At 34.3% G+C, this 22,164-nt stretch overlaps 2 protein-coding genes and 1 non-coding gene across 4 annotated transcripts; 1 reads left to right on the top strand and 2 right to left on the bottom strand.

Annotated features, from left to right (window-relative positions):
• Positions 1–10,931: 10,931 nt before the first annotated feature.
• On the bottom strand, positions 10,932–13,114 carry LOC111993153 (peroxidase 5). The gene is made up of 2 exons (XM_024025018.2): positions 12,749–13,114; positions 10,932–11,898 (listed from the first exon to the last, which is right to left on the bottom strand). Exons 1-2 carry the CDS (start codon positions 12,965–12,967, stop codon positions 11,122–11,124), a joined length of 996 nt encoding a protein of 331 aa, XP_023880786.2. The 5' UTR covers positions 12,968–13,114; the 3' UTR covers positions 10,932–11,121.
• On the top strand, positions 12,308–12,381 carry TRNAI-UAU (transfer RNA isoleucine (anticodon UAU)). The gene has a single exon. It is a non-coding gene; the product is annotated as a tRNA-Ile (tRNA).
• Positions 13,115–16,577: 3,463 nt separating the features above from the next.
• LOC112028719 (peroxidase 5) lies at positions 16,578–20,730 on the bottom strand. 2 transcript variants are annotated; one of them, XM_065764973.1, is made up of 2 exons: positions 20,433–20,730; positions 16,578–17,529 (listed from the first exon to the last, which is right to left on the bottom strand). In XM_065764973.1, exons 1-2 carry the CDS (start codon positions 20,646–20,648, stop codon positions 16,753–16,755), a joined length of 993 nt encoding a protein of 330 aa, XP_065621045.1. In that variant the 5' UTR covers positions 20,649–20,730; the 3' UTR covers positions 16,578–16,752. The 2 variants fall into 2 exon arrangements, with proteins under 2 accessions (XP_065621045.1, XP_023917168.2); XM_024061400.2 differs by lacking the exon at positions 20,433–20,730 and adding an exon at positions 18,038–18,360.
• Positions 20,731–22,164: the final 1,434 nt, after the last annotated feature.

The raw sequence follows: 22,164 nt of genomic DNA on the forward strand, positions 1-22,164 counted from the left end.
AAAAAAAAAAGAATAAATCATCTTATGAATTTTGAAAACAAACATATTTATTGGACTCCTTTAATAAGTTATTACTTATATATATATATATATATATTTATATATATATATATAATACCTTAGTTTCACACAATGTGAATTTATTATATAACTTAAAAAGTAAAATTTTATTTATTTTTATTATCTATTCTATTATTTAATTTTAAGTAAATTAATAAATAAAAAATCTATTTACATATGAATTTTGATTAAGTCGTGCATCGTACGGGCATACGGCTAGTATCACATAAAAATATGGTTACATTACTGAAGACGTCAATTATATTTATGCATTCAATTTATAGATATCATCTATGACCATTTCAGTCTCTAGTCCGCCATCTCTCTCTTCATCTTTATCTCGAAGAAATCGGCTTAGTATGATAAGCACAAACAGTAATATTAGAGTAACACACCAAAGCTTTGCAGTTTCTAATATTTGTATACCTACTTGGTTGACTGCTAGGTTCATAATTAGACATATTGACTACAAACATATGCTCACCAATCCAAGTCCTTCGCCTCTTGACTCGGGAGAGAAGATGTTTACGAATTAACCAGACCATGTTTCAATTTTTTTTTTCAATAATTTGATAGTTGTGGTGGACAGATTTTAATTTTAAGCCTCCATTAAAAATACCAAGAGATACAATTTGAACTACAAGTCCCTTGACCACTACATTTCAACTTTTTTATTTGTTTAGAAGATGTTTCAACTTTAAGTGATCAATCTTTTTTTTTTTTTTTCTTTTTTTCTTTTTCTTTTGTTCTAGCCAACTCTACTCTACCCTCCTACCTTTCCCTCCATCCAAACTTAGCCCTAAATAGGGATTCAAGGTTTTACAACCACGAAGAATTCTTGTATCTAAAGTGAGTGAAGATCTCATGTGAATTTTTATTATTTTCCAAATGCTTAAGAATTTTCATTATTCATTTTCGTTTGAAATATCATTTCGATGGAAGCTTATGGGTATTGCTCAAAAACACAATCACAATCATGAAGTATATTATCATCATTAGTTTAATCTTTTTCTTTTAACTCAAAATAAGATTCTCTTTCAATAATCAAAGATACATCATCCATCAATTGGAAGTTTAGGGTGATCATTAATTTTTATTTTATGTTGATTTTTATTTTTATGTTATTTATGTTTATGTGTATTGTTATTGGTATCACACTACCCCCTAAAAAGCATTCATTGGTAATATATCATCTCAACAATAGACCTAACCATTAGAAAAAATCCTCATCTCAACAAAAGATATTTAAAATTCGGCTAGAGCTCCTATATATGTATAACAAAGTTTTTGTATTGTAGTTGTGGGGTCATGGGCCCAGATCATACAGTTGGATTTTGGGCTTAAGGCCCAAGCCGAGGATAAGGAGCTGTCCGAGGATGGGTAAATATAGCTAAGGAAACCCATGCTAGTGGATAAGGAAGACAATATTAAACATAATGGCCTAGGAGTTTGTGCCGAGGATGAATTTGTCCTCGACTAGCCAAGGCCGAGGTCCGTAAAGGATGCCTGCCATCTAGAGGTGTGATCCATGAAATTCTAGAAATATGGATAAGCATTGCAGGAACAAAAGACAGAAGAATCCCAAAATATCTTGGGAAAAGCTGTCGTCACCGCATTAAATGCACCTTAGCTAACTCCCTAGCCACATTAATGAGGAAGTTACCTCTGCACAGTATTATTGCAGCCTTACAACCACCCCAGAAGACTTCTAGAGGGGGCTGATGGGACAAGTATCAACATAAACCATCAACTATCCACGTGTAGGGTAGAGATGAAGGAAGATATGTAGTATAAATAAGGGTAGAGACCCCAGAGATCAAGGGGAGAAAAAGGGGAAGAGAAAGCACTGTAGTAATCCCAACAACTCCTGTAACCATTATCATCCAATATATACTAGAACAGAGCTCCTCGGATTGTGCCGAGGACAAAATTTCTTGTACAAACTTGGTTCGTTTCTGTTTGATTGTCTTGGAAACTCATTATAACTGTTATCCCATTCACTAAAGCCTAATTCTTCTACCCACTCTCTACAAATTTATTATACTGGGTTCACTAGGCCAGTATCCCATACATTTTGGGCTTGGGCTGAAAATCGTGTCCCTACTGACAGGTTATTTAGACCCCTAAAACAACCAGATTGCGTAGCCTAGATTAATTAGCCAAGTTGTTACTTAGTCAAATTAAGCAATACTAGGTTAAAACAATCAATACAATCATATCAAGAATAATAATGCAGCGGAAAATAAATAACACAAGATATGATCACCCAGGAAACCACACGGTAAAAACCTGGGGAGGATTTGACCCACCGATCCTCAAGGCTAACCTGAATTCACTATGAAAGAATTGAAGTTCATACAAAAGGACTACAAGCTCCCCGCTCGACTTCCTAATGCTACCCACCAGTAGAACTTCCTGACACGACCACGCGCAGGCTCTGAGTCCACGGACTACTTCTTTCTTGAATTCCTCAATCAGCTACAAGCTCCCCGCTTGCTTTCTTTTAAGCTTCAATGGTTGCAACGGTAATGATCTTCAAGATGTTGAAATCATCTCTACCATGAAAACCCTAAGTTTTGTGTAAAGGAAAGCTCCTCAAAGATCTCACACGAGATTCACACAAAACCGCAAAGTATGAGCAACAATACAATATGGACAACCTTCAAAAACGTGGCTAGGGTTTAGTTTATATACCTAGGGTAAAAACATAAAACCCTAAACGTTTAATGAAGTAGGGCTGAGTTGGAAATTCTGCAGAAAATTGAACCTGTGCGATTTTCGATCGATCGAGTCTATTCTTCGATCGATCGAGCTAGGCCAAAAGTCCCAAGTACTTCTGCAGCCACTCGATTCCAACTTTACAATATTAAACCAACTTTGAGCAAGTCTAAATAAGATTAAATACAATGTTTTGATCATGGTTTGCCAACATTACAAATTAGAGTTCTAAATACATAAAATCCTAAGACCTTAGAACCTAACACCTACAATAGTCATTATTCTTGATTAATGAAAATCGCTTGGCTTTTTTTGCTAATGTCATTTGGACATATTAAAAGTATAAATAAATAACTAAATAAACTAAATTATGGGTCTTTGGCCTTAAAAATTGGGTAAGAAAAGTTCCTATGGTAGCCTTGAATGGGGATCAATTCTAGAAGTGCTAATATTCTTTAAATTTTCTAGCCACCTTAAAAAGTTAATTATGAGTTATATATACAACTTAACCCGAAATCTCAAGTTGAGAGAAAGCTTAACCTCAAATTACTTACTTAAAGCTTAAAATTATACCATGTAAATGATAATTTTTTTTTTTTAACTTAAATCATTATCTTTTGGGCAATTTTCATTTTAACTAAACTATCTTTGCAGTGGCGAAAATCAATACCAGTTAGGTTTCATCTACTACATTGTTGGCACCGGCAGCCCATTGGCATTGCCTGATAGGTTTAGTTACTTGAGTTAAAATTCTTGTTTCACTAGAACATGATTAGTTTTGCTGAAGGGAGAGTCAATGAGTTAAGGCATATTGCTATCTCAATCAAATTAACTGTAAAGACAAACTAGTTGTGCATATTGCTTCAAAAATTTTCAAATTCGACTACTGAACATCATTTAAAGTATGAGAGTTTGTTTAGACCCCTTAAACAGATTGTTTAACCTAATTTATTAACCAAGTGATTACTTAGATTAAATTTCAGTTCTAGGTTTAACACAGATAAATCATATCATGCAAATATGTGGAAAAGTAAAATAACACCACAATATGATTCCCCAGGAATACCAATGAAACTAACCCTTTTCAAGGTAAAAACCTGAGAAGGATTTAATCTAACTATTCTCAAGGTAAACCAAATCCACTATAAGAAAATCGAAGCTTTTACAAAATATTTAACTCTAAATCTAATGCTACCTCATGTAGTAACTTACTAATATCCACGGACTCCTTCTCTTCTTAGATTAACAGCAACACAAGCACACCCTTGCTTGTGACTTTGAGACTCCACTCAAAGCTTTCAGATCACCATTAGTAGTTGATCTTGAAAGCAACAACTAGTTCTACTAATCCTTAATTGTAGTTTAAGCTCCGGTAGAATCTTGTGTAGTTTTATGATATATTTTCTATGTTAATCAAATATTTTATTTTTTATATTAATTTAAAATTTTAAAATTAATTTTGTCTTCATTGTTTTATCTTAATTTTACTCCCCTAATCAAAATCTTGGCTCCAACACCAAAAGATAAAGCGATGAACAGTTACCTTACCTTTTAGAAAAATCTATATCTTATATATTAACATATTAAAATAACATATTTGGTTAGAGATTCAAATGTAAAACCAGTCGATTTGATGAAAACATGAATTGACTGTTCATGATCAAAAACAACTACAGCCTAAGCTTATTGTGTTCCGTGTTTTATATCTATGTAGGGTGTTTATAGAGTTTCCAAATTGCTCTATCTTTGAGTTTTATAGAGTTTTCAAGGCCAAGTATTTTCCAAATTTCTCTATCTTTGAAGAAAAATCTTCCTCTGGTTCTTTTGCTTGGAAGAGTATTTTACACTCAAGAATACTTATAGCTAAGGAGTCTAGATGGCGAATTGGTGATGGGAAGACTACCCGGATTTTCTATGATTCTTGGCTATTGGACTCAACTGATGGCAAAGTAACTTCCCCCCTAATGTTATCTCACCCGAAGCTACTGTTGATGTTCTCATTGATTCACATACAGGGTGGTGGAATACAAATTAATCTTATTGATCTTTGTTTCTATTCTCCTTAGGCCAAAATGGCCAAATGCCACTATTTACCGAGATATATATTAATTTACCACTGTTTTGGAAATATGTAGGAATCTACCACTTTTTGGATACTCGAGTTTGGAGAAATCGAGTTTTCCATAGTTCTCGAGTTTTATGAACTCGAGTTCTTCGAAAAAATAGCCTTCAAAGTTGTCGAAATTTTTTTTATGGAACTTAAGTTCATGGAACTCGAGAACCATAAAAAATTTTCAAAATTTTTCAATGGAACTCAAGTACCCAAAAAGTGCTACATCGCTATATATTTCCGAAATAGTGGTAAATTGATATATATTTCGGTAAACAGTACTATTGTACCATTTTGGCCATCCTCCTGAAGCTCAACTCATAAAATCAATACATCTCTGCTCAATCCCACAACCCAATATCCTCATTTGGCCCAAGGTAAATTCGGGAAACTATTCTATCAAAACAGATTACAAAAGTTTGCAGTAAAAGCCAACTCTGGCCGCAGATGAAATTGAAGCTTCTGAAGAAAAAAAAGGTTTTGGAAAGGCATCTGGAAACTGAAAACTCTGGGGAAGATTAAACATTTTCTATGGAAATCGTATACAAACTCTCTACCCACTAGAGAGAATCTGCTGAAGAGAACCATTCTCCACGATCCACTGTTTCATCTCTGTGCAAAGAACCTGAAAATGTGTTACATGCTCTGGACAACAAAGTTTCAAGGGGTCGAAGCACAGTCAAGAAAAAATGGAGCCCTCCAGTACTAGACTCTTTCCAGACAAACTTCGACGGAGCAATGTTCAACGAATCAGATGATGCGGGCATTGGTGTGGTTATCCTTAATTCTGCAGGCAAGGTCATGGTTGCTTTGTCAGAAAAAATACAAGAGCCGCCTTCTGTGATGACATGTGAGCTTTTGGCAGCTAGACGATCAGTGCAATTTACAATTAAAATGGGATTCCAGCTATCTTCTTTTGAAGGTGATTCAGAGACGGTAATAAACTTCTTGCGTAGGAGTGGTATGGAAAAACCTCAGGTGGGTCACATTATTAAAGACACTGTGTCTTTCGCTAGTTTTCTATCTCTCATCTTGTTAGACAAGGCAATGCAATTGCACATGTCTTACCCTAGAGAATAAAGCTTTTCTTTTCCTTACCAGTCGGGATGGAGTTTGTTTCATCAGATTTAGACTCATTAGTTTTGCCTAGCCGATTGAGTAATAAAACTGAACTTGCATTCTTCTCAATAAAAAATTAAAAAAAAATGTAGGGTGTTTATATCACGTGACTATCACTGATAACAGCTACTATTTTTTAGGATATTTTCGTTTATGCTAATCAACTCTGTTAGTTATATATAAAAACAGAGTGTTGTATTGTAATGAAAATTGCTTAGCTTTTCTTGCTAGTGGCATTTGGACTAGGAGTGTGCAGAAAATCCGCTAATCCGCCAAACCCAACCCGACCCAACCCAACCCATCGGATTGAGTCGGTTTTTAGGGCTTGGTGGGTTGGGTTGGGTTACAAAATTTTTTTTTTTATAGCAGGTCGAATTAGGTTTGGGTCATAAAATTACAAACCCAACCCAACCCAGGGTATAAAATTATATACAAATTTTATATAATATATAAATTATATTTTATAAAAAAAAAAAACCAGCTGTAAAGGCAGAATATGTGAAGAAGATTCTCTACAGGTTCAACATAAATGAAACTAAACCAGTGAGCACACCCTTGGGTAGTCATTTCAGACTAAGTAAAGAACAGTCACCGAAGACAAAAGAAGAAAGGAACCATATGAGTAAGGTGTCCTATACCTCAGCTATTGGCAGCTTGATGTATGCTATGGTGTGTATAAGGCCAGACATTGTACATGCAATGGGAGTTGTGAGTAGATACATGAGTAGGCCAGGAAAGCAGCAGTGGGAAGCAGTCAAATGGATTCTGAGGTATCTAAGAGGCTTAACTGATACATGTCTTTGCTTCACAAGTACAAGTTTGAAACTGCAGAGTTATGTAAATGCTGATTTAGCAGGTGATATTGATAGTAGAAAAAGTACTATTGGTTTGTATTTACTCTGGGTGGTACAGTTATATCTTGGGCTTCAAATCTACCAAAGATTGTTGCTTTGTCTACTACAAAAGCTGAGTACGTTGCAATGACTGAAATTGGAAAAGAGATGATTTAGCTACATAGCTTCTTGGATGAATTGGGTAAGAAGCCGAATTTGGGAATTCTACACAGTTATTGTATATAGTGCAATTTTTCTTACTAAATATTTGGCTTTTCATTCAAAGTTGAAGCATATATAGATGAGATACCATTTTATCTGTTACCTGGTTAAAGACAAACTAGTAATACTTGAGAAGATTAGTGGATCTAAGAACCCAGCAGACAGGTTGACTAAGGGTGTCACTACTGAGAAGCTGAAACTGTGTGCAGCTTCAGTTGGTGTTCTAGCTTGAGGACAGAAGGATGAGTTGTAGTGATGAGGGATTGTCTTCGGAGGATTGCGGTTGATGTTGGTGATTGAATTAGTCTCCAAGTGGGAAATTTGTTAGGCTTTGTGGAGCCTAGTTGTATTTGATCCAGATTATTACCCGACCCGAAATAATATTGTTGCAATTTTTAATGGAAGATTTCCTGAGGCTTAGTCCATGGAGCGGAGGCTTGGGCCGATAAGCCCAAGTCGTAGCGCTCATGGATAAGTCTCTTTGGGGGTCTAGGGGCAATGCCCCCGAGAAAAAAATTTTAGCCCATTATGAATCCTGTGCGTAGGATGTAAAAACTGTTGTTTTGGAGATAAGGGTTTTATGTTGTTTTTGAAAGAGAAAAACTGTACTGCTGCACTCTGTATTTTTCCCTAAGAATAATGAAATCCTTGCAACTCCGTGGACGTAGGCAAAATTGTCAAACCACATAAATATTATCTGGTGTGTGATTATTTCTCTTTGGCATATATTTTTCTCTATTTTTGCATCTCACAGGTCTGGAAATTTCATAAATATTCCCATCAATAAACCCTATCATATTCCTAATATTCAAAATTTGGGTGTTATTTTTGTTGATATGAATATGTGTTCTAAATACTTTATTTATTATTGTGAGTCTCACATTGGTTTGAGTGTGAGCTCATTCCAATGTTTATAAGTCATTGTTCACCTCTAATGATATTTTAAGATAGTAAACCTAATGTAGACTTGGGTTTTATCCATATTACACACATGTGCCACCCTGTCCCACCACACTTGTGTGAAGTCCAAATCAATTTTACCTCGAGCATCTATTTTTTTAGCAAATTCAGCAGTAGTGGAGGTATAATGCTATATTGCTAAAATTTAGCTCCACAAACACAAAAATCTTGTTGTAGCAGTGGAGCTAAATCTAAAAATTTTAGCTCCATTGCTACAGTGCACATCTATCTATAGATGTGCACTGTTCATGAGAGCTAAAAAATAATAATAATATTTTAATCCCTGCCTGATTAAAATATTACCTCTCTCTCTCTCTCTCAACTCTAATCATCTCACCTCTCTCTCTCAACTCTCTCAGCTCTCTCTCAACTCTGATCATCTCACCTCTCTCTCTCTCAACTCTCTCACCGCTGCTAGCCCAAGTCCACACTGCCGACCCATGCCACCAACTCACGCCGTCGATCCACGCCGCCAGACCCACACCGTCGATCCACATCGATCCACGCCGTCAATCCACAGGCTACGGTGGTGGAATGATGTTTGATTTTTTTTTTTCCTTCTATGGGTTTGATGGCTGTGGTGGTGGAATGATGTTTGATTTTTTTTTTCTTCTGTGGGTTTGATGGCTGTGGTGGTGGCAATGGTGGTTGTTGTGGCTATGGTTTGGTGGTACGGTGTTTGATTTTTTTTTCCTGTGGGTTTGGTGGCTGTGGTGGTGGATTGGTGACTATGATGGTGGTTTGGTTTTTTATTTTGTTTGTGGGTTTGGTTGTGTCTGTGTTGGTGGTGGTGGTGGTAGTGGTGGTTGTGGTTGTGGCTGTGGCCGTGGCTGATGGTAGAGGTGGTTGTGGTCAGTGCTGGGATGTTTTTTAGGTTGTGGGGTATATTATTTTATTATAGGGGTATATTATTTTATTGTGATATTTATATTATTTTATTGTGTTGATAGCTAAAATAGATCCACTGCTGCAGCATGTGTGTAGGTATAATAGATAAAGTAACTTTTGATTGTGTTTGTGTTGGTGGTGGTAGTAGTGGTGGTTGTGGTTGTGGCTGTGGCTGTGGTTGATGGTAGAGGTGGTTGTGGTCGGTGCTGGGATGTTTTTTGGGTTGTGGGGTATATTATTTTATTGTAGGGGTATATTATTTTATTGTGATATTTATATTATTTTATTGTGTTGATAGCTAAAACAGATCCACTACTGCAGCATATATGTAGGTATAATAGATAAAATAACTTTTGATGGAGCTAAAAAGCTAAATTTTTAGCTTCACTGCTGTGAATGCTCTAATGAGCTATCAATGACTGTTGTAGGTTAGTAAGCTAACTCATTATTTTATTGTTATTGATGGCTAATTTAACAATAAAATAGTGAGTTATAGCAATTATATCCAAAAAGAAAAAGTCCACTAGAGTCTAAAAAGAGTTTACTAGAATAATGAACTTGACAAATTGCAAATTACCTATCTAAAATCCCAGCACAACCCATCCTCCTTAACTTGCACTTGCTCTCAAGTCTCAAGCCAAACGGTTCTCAGTTTCCACAAACATTGGCATCCCCAAGCCATCTAATCAATTTTTCCTACTTTGGTTCTAGAGGTGAGCCTAATAAACAATTGATTAGGAGACACATCAGTGATGTTAAGAGCTGAAACACAAACAAATAAATTAGTTTTTATTATACACTTAAAACACACAGGTAGAAGGATACCAAGATTTGGGTTTGTAATTGGATTTTGGTTTGAAATGAAATAGTGTATCAATGATCAGTTTTGTAGAACTGTCACTTCTTTGAAAAATGACTTCTACGTATTGTTATATATTTAATTAACCACGAAAAAATAGTTAATATTACTTATTTAATCTTACTTTTTAAACTTTTTTTAAGAATTGATAAAGTGACTATGAGGGTATTCTAGAATTTCTCAAAATTGAACATAAAAATGGAGAGTCATGAGTATCATTGGACATTATCCTCGCTCTTTTGTTTTGGCTAGCCGATTGAGTAATAAAACTGAACTTGCATTCTTCTCAATAAATTAAAAAAATGTAGGGTGTTTATATCACGTGACTATCACTGATAACAGCTACTATTTGTTAGGATATTTTCGTTTATGTTATTCAACTCTATTAGTTATATATAAAAACAGAGTGCTGTATTGTAATCATTATTCTTGATTAATGAAAATTGCTTAGCTTTTCTTGCTAATGGCATTTGGACATATTAAAAGTATAAATAAATTAAAGTCTGGGTTTATGGTCTTAAAAATCGGGTTAGAAAAAGCGTTATGATAGTCTTGAATGGGGATTCATTCAGAAAGCGCTAATATTCTATGAATTTTCTAGCCACCTTAAAAAGTTAATTATGAGTTATATAACTTCATCCACAATCTCAAGTTGAGAGAAAGCTTAACCTTAAATTACTTACTTAAAGCTTAAAATTATACCATGTAAATGATAAAAAAAAAAATTTCAAACTTAAATCATTATCTTTTGGGAAATTTTCATTTTAACTAAACTATCTTTGCATTGGCAAAAATTAATACCAGTTAGGTTTCATCTACTACAATGTTGGCACCGGCAACCGATTGGCATTACCCAATAGGAAATTACTTGAGCTAAAACTCTTATTTCGTTAGAACAGGACTTGTTTTGCTGAAGGGAGAGTCAATGAGTTAAGGCATTCACATGCTGATGCTATAGACAATTAGACACTGTGTTACTGTCTCAATCAAACTGTAAAGACAAACTAGTTGTGCATATTGCTTCAAAAGTTTTCAAATTTGACTATTGAACATCATTTAGATTATAAATACAAAAAATTTTACTTACAACCGTGGATATAAAGCAACAAATCAGAGGCGTTTTTAAAGACTCAACCGTGGATATATGCTACGTTGCAAGCCCTTTTAGAAATCAACAAGTATATTCTTCCATATATATATTTTTTGAAAGAATTATCTTCTTACAAAAACAAGAAACTTTCAAAAAGTAAATTTACACTTGAATCAACAATGAAAAAAATGGACATTAGAGTACAGACATTTCCCCACCCTGCACGCCAAAATACATAAAATAATCTAATTACAAAATAATCTTAATTGACAACCCTGCAATTCTTCCTGACCTCACCCTGCCTTCCTGTGAGAACATCAATGGAACCCATTTTCACCATAGCTGCTGCAAACTTGTTAGCCCAAGCTGCATCATTTCTTGCATGGTTCCTCACAATCCCCACCGTTGCAGGGCTGCTCAAAAGAGTTTGATCGGAGGTCAACAAGCCATGGTGATTCATCAAATCTTTGTAGTACTTATTATCAAGTTTGTTTGGTGTAAGAACATCTAGTGGCACTGTAGGATCACCACCATTTCCAGAACTTAATTGTGGTGGACACTTAGCTTTCAAGTCCCTAGCAAATTTGGGGTCCATTGAAGGGTCTTGTGGATGTGTTGCATTGAAAGTGTATAGCCGCTTTGAGAAAGAAGAACAATGTGACACGCCTATAGAATGTGCCCCAGAAAGTGTCACCATTTCATCAAGACTAAGGCCTTTTCGTGCGAAGTTTTCCTCTAGTTGCTTGGCATCAAAGATAGGCGGGGGAAGGTTTTGGGTAGGCTCATCTTCACGTGACACCCGACCATCACGACGACCCGATAGCACTTTGTAATTTATGCCTCCAACTTTGTACGCACTGTCACAAGCAGCAAATGCTATAATGTCTGCACATGAAACAGTTTTGGGGCATTGAGCTTCTAGTTCAGCCTTTGCCTCATCGATCACTTCAAAGCCTCGCAAACTTGGATTGTTGGCTACATTTTCCTTCTCTGCTGGGTTTCCAGGAGTTGAATCAAGTAGAACAGACGCATCACAACCCTGAAACATATAGCATGAAAATTATGATTAGGTCCAATTGATGAAATGAGGCTATTATTGTCTTCTCGTTTAGGAGAATTTATTTTCAATAGCTTACTGGATTTAAAAACTAAGTTGCATAAAAGAACAATACACCTTTTAAAAATAAAAATAAAAAGAAAGCTATAGCAAGTTCAGTCAATCTAGTTTAGTTTGTCTAAAAAAATCTTGATAGACGTTTAAAATGAAGCTAAAAAAATCTGCGTTTTGTGTCCGTTTAATTTGTCTAGATTGAAATGTACATTCATTCCTACCAATTACACTACATTTACAACCATTATCCACCGTTCTAGGAAAGAGGACATAATGTGTGTTAGTATCAGATTGGAAAAGTGGCACAGATAATATCATGAATTATTTTTCATGCAACGGTCCCGTAGCTCAGTTGGTTAGAGCGTTGGTCTTATGAGCCGAAGGTCGCGGGTTCGAGCCCCGCCGGGACCAATACTCCAATGATTTTGTTGGTGCCAATGTCATGGCCAGCCAAAAAGGTTAAATAAATTTGAAGCCATCAAGTTTTTGATACACGTCGTATCTATATATTTTAATAATGTGATATTTTATGAAAATTTTTTGCTTTCAAGCCCAAAAAAGTAAATAAATTTGGAACAAATAAGCTTTTGATGGACATGGTATTTCTATATGTTGTTTGTATTGTGATATTCTAAGATAAGGTTTTGCTTTTAATACATACAAAAGTCATCATGCTAATTAAGGATGATATAGATGCTTTTTCTGGAGAGAAAACGGCGTATTTGTTTTATAAAATACTAAAAATATAGTGGAAAAGGAGGGTGAGAAGAAGCTATACCCTAACAAAACAGTCATGAAAATGCATTCTGATTAAGCCAGCAGATATGCCAGGATTCCTTGACACAGCTTTGTTCACAGCTTTTCTCACAATTGCTTCTGCAGAAGGACAACTTGTCTTGTAAAAGCCCACTTTGAGTGATGCTGATGAGACAGAAGCCATAGTAGATATACTAATTATAAAGATAACCAAGCACAAGTGTAGTGTTGCCATCTTCATTGTACAACCCAAAAGACCTTAATTTGTGTGAGGCAAAGAAAGAGTAAAGAACAATAAACAACGTAGTTAAGAACAAAGCAAGAAATGGATTGAAGAAGATTATGTGAGAGGAAGATAGTGAAATGAGGTGATTGAGATGAAGGGAATGGTTGATGTTTAGTTCATATTTATAGGTCGAGGATTGAAGAAGATTATGCCGGCTGCTTTTACTTTTTGTATACCAAAACGTGTGTTAATTACTTACAGTTGCAGCAAGCAAAGAAGTGAAGCTTGAAGCTGTCTACGTTTGAACAGTTCCATATACAGTGGTACACTCCCTTGGCCTCCGTGCTTGGTTTGAATTCTCATTTTGCAGGCTAGGTTCAGAAAAGTATTGGTTTTATTTTTATTTTTTTTCTGACTTTCAAAGATGTCAAGTGGCAATGAAGAATGAAGATTATGGTCATGACTGAAAATCTCCATGACAAATATTCTCATCTTTAAAATGAGTTCCCTCCTAAACGGCACACATTTAGGGGTATGCTTGACAATTTAGTTTCATACATCAATATTTTATATTACTTTCTAAATGGGCATATTCAAAAAGTCTATTTGCTTTTAGTAAAATAAAAAAATTAAGTATCCAATTCAGTAAGGAAAAGATATGGAGTAATCAAACTAGTTTTATATATATATATATATATTAAAAGAGAGTGCCTAGATAAGGATATAACTTTTGTGTCACAATTTTTCAGTAATTGTGACAAAAAAAAAAAGTGACGAATTCATATAAAAATGATTATCCACCATTTCAGCAATTTGTGCTAGTAGAAGAATAACTTTTTCCCTAAAATGGTATTTTATATATATATATATATATATATTATACACACCAAAAAATAATAATAATAAAGCTCTAAACTTTTAAAATGTTACTTTAGTATGATTGAAGACAACTTTAAAAATGAATAAATAAAGTAATTAACAAATGGACAAAAATGATAAGTATAATTGAAGACCAAACAGACAAGTTTGACCAAGTCATTCATTCTAGCTAGCCGTCTTGGCTAAGTAACACATGTATCAAATCCACAGAAACATGACCTTCCCAAATTTAATCAATAAAAAACTATTTGTTCAGGAAAAGCCTATTACCAACAGCTGCAGAAACTATAATAAAACAAGGCAGTCTAAGCAAAATCAGTAACGCGTTTGTGCTCTGTATAACATTAGCACCATATATATAGTGATACTTTTCTCTCCCTTGGCCTCCCTCCTCCATTTGAATTCTAATCTGAATGGGTTCTTTTAAATTGTAGATGAGGTTTAGACTTTCTTATCTTTTTCCTTTTCATTTTCAAAGATATCAACTGGCAATGATGATCATGTCTGAAAAAGCTACTTGAGAAATTCTCATGTAGGGTCCCCAAATAAATAAATAAATAAAAACAAACAAACAATAAATAAATTTTTTCATTCTGAAGGGAAAATACAAATTGGGATTTGTCGTGTATAAAATGAGTCCATTGCTAAATTTCTAAATAAAAAAGGAGGGGTTACAATTGAGAAACCAATAATGATTGAGAGGTCTCAAAGATATTAGGGACTCACAACACTTCCTCTAGTGATTTAGTTATAACCTAAACTAAATCCCACCAAGATCTTAAGATAGCATTAAGTCAGGGTGTCAAATAATCATTGGTAAATCAAACTCGCTGCTCTCTAGGATTTGAATGAACCTTTAAACTTTTGTTATACTGGACCACTTATCATGGTGGTGCATAGAGATATAGTTGGAAATTTAGTTTCATCATCAATAGTAACACCTAAATTGATCGATTTAATGAATTTATTTGCATATGGTAAAAAATTTATTATGCTAGTACCTCAATGAATTTATTTGTATATAGTAAAGAATTCAAGGTATTAGAACCCATTTAAGATGACCCTTAGAACAAATTAACCATCAAGTTATCTTCGGAAAAGAAAATTCATGCACAAAGGCATAATGACAAGCTGCCAAAAAAAAAAAACAACTTGTAGGTTGGTTCAAACACTCAACATTTCTTTCACCTTCCAGTCAAAAAAACAAAACGTTTCTGTCACCTTGCTTCATAATGTGGCTCTTTTCCCCCATTTGACAAGCACACACGGGATCATAGCACAATCCAAGTAAATTAAATTCACCAAGCAGCCTATGACTTGTCATCTTTGCTTCGAGTAGAAGGTAATATTTAGATAAATATTCATCAAAAACTATCTTCATTTAGAAGAACAAGGCAATGGCCAATTCTCGATTTTGTTGAAAAGAAACCTTAGGAGAATATAACTATAACATATCTGCATCCCAAACCCAACAGGTTACATGGACTAATACTACCAAAAAAAAAAAATTAAGATTCGCAAAGTTCCTTCGAGTAAAAAGTAAAATTTTGATTTGAAATATTCAAAAAATGAAATTCTTCAATTGGAAGAACTGTGCAAATGGCTGAATTTACATTGAGTTGGAAAAAAGCCAAGTTAAATTATTAAATTCATCATTTCCTAATATCTTAAGTTTTTTAAATTACTGATAATTCTTCAATTGAAATTTTAACATATTTGCAACCCTAACTACCTTTGGACTAAAGTTGAAAATTTGAACATATTTGCAACCCAAACTACTCTACATTATTAAGGACGACCTATTCACAAATTTAGAAAGCTCATGCCGTGTGCTTCAAAAGAGAAACCCAAAGCCTAGAAATTCTCAACCATGAGTAAAAAGATCAAATTAAGAGAATTATTATTTACAGTGTTATTAATGTCATAGAGCATATCAAGAATTAAAGCCACTGAGTCATCTCAGTGTGTTGCTGCAAAGATAAAATCTTCAAATTGGCCCTTGTAATCTTGGAAGTAGCTCATGGAAGATATTTAGAATAGAAAAGTCCAGGCGGCCTAAAACTAATTTTGTAGTCACGTCAGTAAGTCATCTTCTACATATAGATGTAGAGTCTAGGGATAAGAATTTATCTCAAACTATGAACTACTTAAATTCTACTTAGTGAAGTCATTCTTAGGATTAGAGAACCTCGTAGCAGTTTTTTCTTTGGAGATTCTCCATTGGTTTTTCACTTTGTCACCAAATTACTGTGTTATTTACTTTATGTTTACTGAATTACTACTTTATATATGATGATATGTTGGCTTGTGATAATAACATGTGTTAATACTAACTACAAAATCCAATTAATTGGCTTAAATAAGTTAATTCGATAAATCAAGGGATTAAAACATAGTCTTTCTTACATGGTATTCAATCTATATAAATAAATATGAGGTAATTTTCAAAGACTCAAATAGCGACATTCACTATGGGTTCAAGTTAGTTAAACTGGTAAAGTTTTTTATGGTTGAATAAGAAATTTGAGATTCAATCATTGCCTACACCAAAAATCAAATGGTATTTTGGTCTGATAGTAAAAAGCAAAATTATCAGAAGCAGACGTCATAAGTTGAAACTATTAAAAAATTTTAAAATAAATAAATAAATGGCATTCACTTCAATTGCTAAGTTGCAAACATGTGAATGTTAATGCTTAACATTATATCAATCATCATCAAAAAAAAAAAAAGACATAATATCAATCAAAAAGAAGATTCTTTCATAGTTTACAAAAGAATATCCTTAACAAACAAACAAAACTAAGAAACTTTCACAAAGCAGATTTACACTTTAATGAATCAACAATTAAACAATGGAAACAAAAAATGAACAATAGTTTAGACACTTCCCGCCATGCATGCCAAAGACACCAAGTAATCTAATTCACAACCCTGCAGTTCTTCCTGACCTCACCATGCCTTCCTGTGAGAACACCAATAGAACCCATTTTCACCATAGCTGCTGCAAACTTCTTAGCCCAAGCTGCGTCATTTTCTGCATTGTTCCTCACAATCCCCGCCGTTGCATGGCTACTTAAAAGAGTTTGATCAGAGGTCAACAAGCCGTGATGATTCTTCAAATCTTTGTAGTACTTATTATCAAGCTTATTTGGTGTAAGAACATCCAATGGTACTGTAGGATCACGTCCATTTCCAGAATTCGAGGGTCGGGGACACTTGGCTTTTAATTCCCTTGCAAATTTGCTGTCCATTGAAGGGTCTTGTGGATGTGTTGCATTGAAAGTGTATAGCCGATTTGAGAATGACGAACAATGTGACACCCCAATAGAATGTGCACCAGATAATGTCATCATTTCATCAAGACTGAGGCCTTTTCTAGCAAAGTTATCCTTGAGTTGCTTGGCATTGAAGGAAGGTGGTGGAAGGTTTTGGGTAGGCTCATCTTCACGCGATACCCTTCCATCACGGCGTCCAGATGGCACTTTGTAATTTATTCTTCCAACTTTGTAGGCACTATCACGTGCAGCAAATGCTATAATGTCTGCACATGAGACTATTTTTGGGCATCGAGCTTCAAGTTCAGCCTTTGCCTCATCAATTCTTTCAAAGCCTCTCAAGCTTGGATTGTTGGCTCTATTTGCCTTCTCTGCTGGGTTTCTAGGTGTTGAATCAAGTAGGACAGAGGCATCACAACCCTGAAACACATAACATGAAAATTATGATTAGTTTCATCAATTGATGACAATGAGTAATATAGACTTTGGGCTCATAAAGTAAAATTTCAAAAAGTTGCATATGAGCTAAAAAAGCTGAATAAAATAAAAAGGCTATGACAAACATCAGTCAATCTATACAGTAAAATGAACTTCCATGAAATGAGCTAGATGCAATAGTCCCGTAGCTCAGCTGGTTAGAGTGTTGGTCTTAAGGACCAACAGCCCATGATTTTGGTAGCCAATATATTGGCCGAAAAAAAAAATAAAAAAATAAATTACAAGTCATTAAGTGCTTGATAGACATGCATGTACTGTGACTAATGTTTATATTATGATATCTACGTGACTCTGGTTTTGCATTTTAGTACATTCCAAATTCATCATGCTAAGAGTGTCATGGACGCTTTTTCTGGAAAGAAAATGTTGTATTTAATTTTATGAGAGACAATATAGTTGACATTAAAATAAGGGCGAGAAGGAGCTATACCCTAACAAAACAGTCATGGAAATGCATTCTAATGAGGCCAGCAGCTATAACAGGATTCCTTGACACAGCTTTTCTCACAATTGCTTCAGGAGAAGGACAACTAGTCTTATAAAATCCCACTTTCAGTGATGCTGATGAGACAGAAGCCATGGTAGATATGGTAAGAAAGAAAACCAAGCACAAATATAGTGTTGGCATCTTCATTGTGCAACACAAGAGACCTTTGTGTGAGACAAAGAGAGAGTAGGAAACAAAGTAATCAAGAACTAAGTAAGAAATGTATGTGTAACAAAGAAAGAGAATGTGGGAGGAGGATATTGAAATGAGGTGATTGAGATGGAGGAAATGGTTGATTTTATAAGTAGAGAAAAGGATAAGATGGTGCTGGCTGCTTTTACCTTTTTTGCTTTTTTCTTTTGTAAAGATAGGGCTGCTTTTACTTGAGTATACCAAAACGTGCATAAATATTAATTATAGCTGCTACATGAAAAGCAGTGAATTTTGAACAGTTCCATAGTGATACACACTATACAGTACACTTCCTTTGCCTTCCTACTTGGTTTGAATTATAATCTTTTATGTTCTAATATTACAGGCTAGGTTCAAAAACGTATTAAGCTTTTCATTTTTTGTCTTTCAAAGATGTTAACTGACAATGAAAAATGCTAAGAGCTTCTTAGAGGGAATATCTAATCTCATAAATGCGAAGAACGAAGGTTCGAATCCCCCTCCCTCACTTAGTATATCAATTGTATTATTAAAAAAAAAAATGACAATGAAGATTGAAGATGATGGTAATGTCTGAAAAACTCCCAAACAAATTCTCATATAGGTCCTTAAATGAATAAATAAATGTATCTTTGCATCATTTATAAAATAAATTTCAATATAATTTATCACTATCCAAGAAAAATGTTAGTCACATCTCAAATTACAATTAAAAATTTTCATGAACCACCTATATAACCAAATTCTAGCTAATAAACACTTAGCACACATTTAGAGAACTAATTTAATAAAAATATAAAATCCATATCAGCTAGATCTCACACTAAAGTAGGTTCATCAATTTTACTAAGATTATTGTGTTTGACAGCCACCTTAACAGCTAATCAATAAATAAAGTAATTATTAACAAAAGAACAAAAATGTTATGGTTGGAAGGGCAACCAGTCAAGACCATCAGACAAGTTTGACCAAGTCAGCAATGCAGCCCTTTTATTGGCTAATCCGAATGCTTGTTTTTTGTCGCTATGTTTATTGTTCACGTCCTTATTCCCTATTTGAAGGCTTTTGGATCTTTGTACAATTTTTTTTTTTTTTTTGGTAATCATTGTACAATATTTTAAGAACACACACATATTGCATCTCAAAGTCATGGATACAAATAAGTTTAGGAACAAATAATTTAACATTTTTTTTTCACAATTACTAAAGTAGCATATTATGATTGATACATAATAAAAATGATATCAATAATGGACAAAGAAGTATTACACTATCACTGCAATCTTAGCAAGTTGTGAAAAAAAAAAATGTCCCTACACCCTATGACTAACCTTTGCGGATAACCCTAATGCTTGTGTTAGTAGGAACTCCATCCTTCACAAGTGATCGCTGATAAGTGTTGAAATGTGTTGTATTTGAAGGTGATTCAAAAACAATTTGTGAGGCTCTACAAAATCCATCATTAGCTCAAGAGCTGTTCACTCTATTATATTACTCTATCAAATCAAATCAGCTTTTAATTCCTTTTTCTGTTGGGAGTTTGTTTTTGTCATTAGAAATGTAAAAAAAAAAAAAAAAATCTCATATACTGGTGGGTAGCATTAGGAAGTCGAGCGGGGAGCTTGTAGTCCTTTTGTACGAACTTCAATTCTTTCATAGTGAATTCAGGTTAGCCTTGAGGATCGGTGGGTCAAATCCTCCCCAGGATTTTACCGTGTGGTTTCCTGGGTGATCATATCTTGTGTTATTTATTTTCCGCTGCTTTATATCTTGATATGATTGTTTGGATTGCTTTAACCTAGAATTGCATAATTTGACTAAGTAACAACTTGGCTAATTAATCTAGGCTACGCAATCTGTGTGTTTTAGGGGTCTAAAACCGTTCATTGGTCTTAAGGACCAACAGCCTATGATTTTGGTAGCCAATATATTGGCCGAAAAAAAAAATTAAAAAAAAAATTACAAGTCATTAAGTGCTTGATAGACATGTACTGTGACTAATGTTTATATTATGATATCTACGTGACTCTGGTTTTGCATTTTAGTACATTCCAAATTCATCATGCTAAGAGTGTCATGGACGCTTTTTCTGGAAAGAAAATGTTGTATTTAATTTTATGAGAGACAATATAGTTGACATTAAAATAAGGCTGAGAAGGAGCTATACCCTAACAAAACAGTCATGGAAATGCATTCTAATGAGGCCAGCAGCTATAACAGGATTCCTTGACACAGCTTTGTTCACAGCTTTTCTCACAATTGCTTCAGCAGAAGGACAACTTGTCTTATAAAATCTCATTTTCAGTGATGCTGATGAGACAGAAGCCATGGTAGATATAGTAAGAAAGAAAACCAAGCACAAATATAGTGTTGGCATCTTCATTGTGCAACACAAGAGACCTTTGTGTGAGACAAAGAGAGAGTAGGAAACAAAGTAATCAAGAACTAAGTAAGAAATGTATGTGTAACAAAGAAAGAGAACGTGGGAGAAGGATATCGAAATGAGGTGATTGAGATGGAGGAAATGGTTGATTTTATAAGTAGAGAAAAGGATAAGATGGTGCTGGCTGCTTTTAGCTTTTTTTCTTTTTTCTTTTGTAAAGATAGGGCTGCTTTTACTTGAGTATACCAAGACGTGCATAAATATTAATTATAGCTGCTGCATGAAAGGCAGTGAATTTTGAACAGTTTCATAGTGATACCACTATACCGTACACTTCCTTTGCCTTCCTGCTTGGTTTGAATTATAGTCTTTTATGTTCTAATATTACAGGCCAGGTTCAGAAACGTATTAAGCTTTTCTTTTTTTGTCTTTCAAAGATGTTAACGAAGGTTCGAATCCCCCTCCCTCACTTAATATATCAATTGTATTATTAAAAAAAAATGACAATGAAGAATGAAGATGATGGTAATGTCTGAAAAACTCCCAAACAAATTCTCATATGGGTCCTTAAATGAATAAATAAATGTATCTTTACATCATTTATAAAATAAATTTCAATACAATTTATCACCGTCCAAGAAAAATGTTAGTCACATCTCAAATTACAATTAAAAATTTTCATGAACCATCTATATAACCAAATTCTAGCTAATAAACACTTAGCACACATTTAGAGAACTAACTTAATAAAAATATAAAATCCATATCAGCTAGATCTCACACTAAAGTAGGTTCATCAATTTTACTAAGATTATTGTGTTTGACAGCCACCTTAACAGCTAATCAATAAATAAAGTAATTAACAAAAGAACAAAAAAGTTATGGTTGGAAGGGCAACCAGACAAGACCATCAGACAAGTTTGACCAAGTCAGCAATGCAGCCCTTTTATTGGCTAATCCGAATGCTTGTTTTTTGTCGCTATGTTTATTGTTCACGTCCTTATTCCCTATTTGAAGGCTTTTGGATCTTTGTACAATTTTTTTTTTTTTGGTAATCATTGTACAATATTTTAAGAACACACACATATTGCATCTCAAAGTCATGGATACAAATAAGTTAGGAACAAATAATTTAACATTTTTTTTTCACAATTACTAAAGTAGCATATTATGATTGATACATAATAAAAATGATATTAATAATGGACAAAGAAGTATTACACTATCACTGCAATCTTCGCAAGTTGTGAAAAAAAAAAATGTCCCTACACCCTATGACTAACCTTTGCGGATAACCCTAATGCTTGTGTTAGTAGGAACTCCATCCTTCACAAGTGATTGCTGATAAGTGTTGAAATGTGTTGTATTTGAAGGTGATTCAAAAACAATTTGTGAGGCTCTACAAAATCCATCATTAGCTCAAGAGCTGTTCACTCTATTATATTACTCTATCAAATCAAATCAGCTTTTAATTCCTTTTTCTGTTGGGAGTTTGTTTTTGTCATTAGAAATGTAA

Source organism: Quercus suber, unplaced genomic scaffold, assembly GCF_002906115.3.
Source record: "Quercus suber isolate HL8 unplaced genomic scaffold, Cork oak 2.0 scaffold_597, whole genome shotgun sequence".
NCBI classification, from domain to species: Eukaryota; Viridiplantae; Streptophyta; class Magnoliopsida; order Fagales; family Fagaceae; genus Quercus; species Quercus suber.

Excerpts from the sequence above, each read along its gene's own strand:
- LOC111993153 (XM_024025018.2), bottom strand. The coding sequence starts at position 12,967 with ATGAAGATGGCAACACTACACTTGTGCTTGGTTATCTTTATAATTAGT. Across the intron at positions 11,899-12,748 it reads TTCATGACTGTTTTGTTAGG|GGTTGTGATGCGTCTGTTCT; the intron begins GTATAGCTTCTT and ends TATATGTTTCAG.
- LOC112028719 (XM_065764973.1), bottom strand. The coding sequence starts at position 20,648 with ATGAAGATGCCAACACTATATTTGTGCTTGGTTTTCTTTCTTACTATA. Across the intron at positions 17,530-20,432 it reads TCCATGACTGTTTTGTTAGG|GGTTGTGATGCCTCTGTCCT; the intron begins GTATAGCTCCTT and ends TATGTGTTTCAG.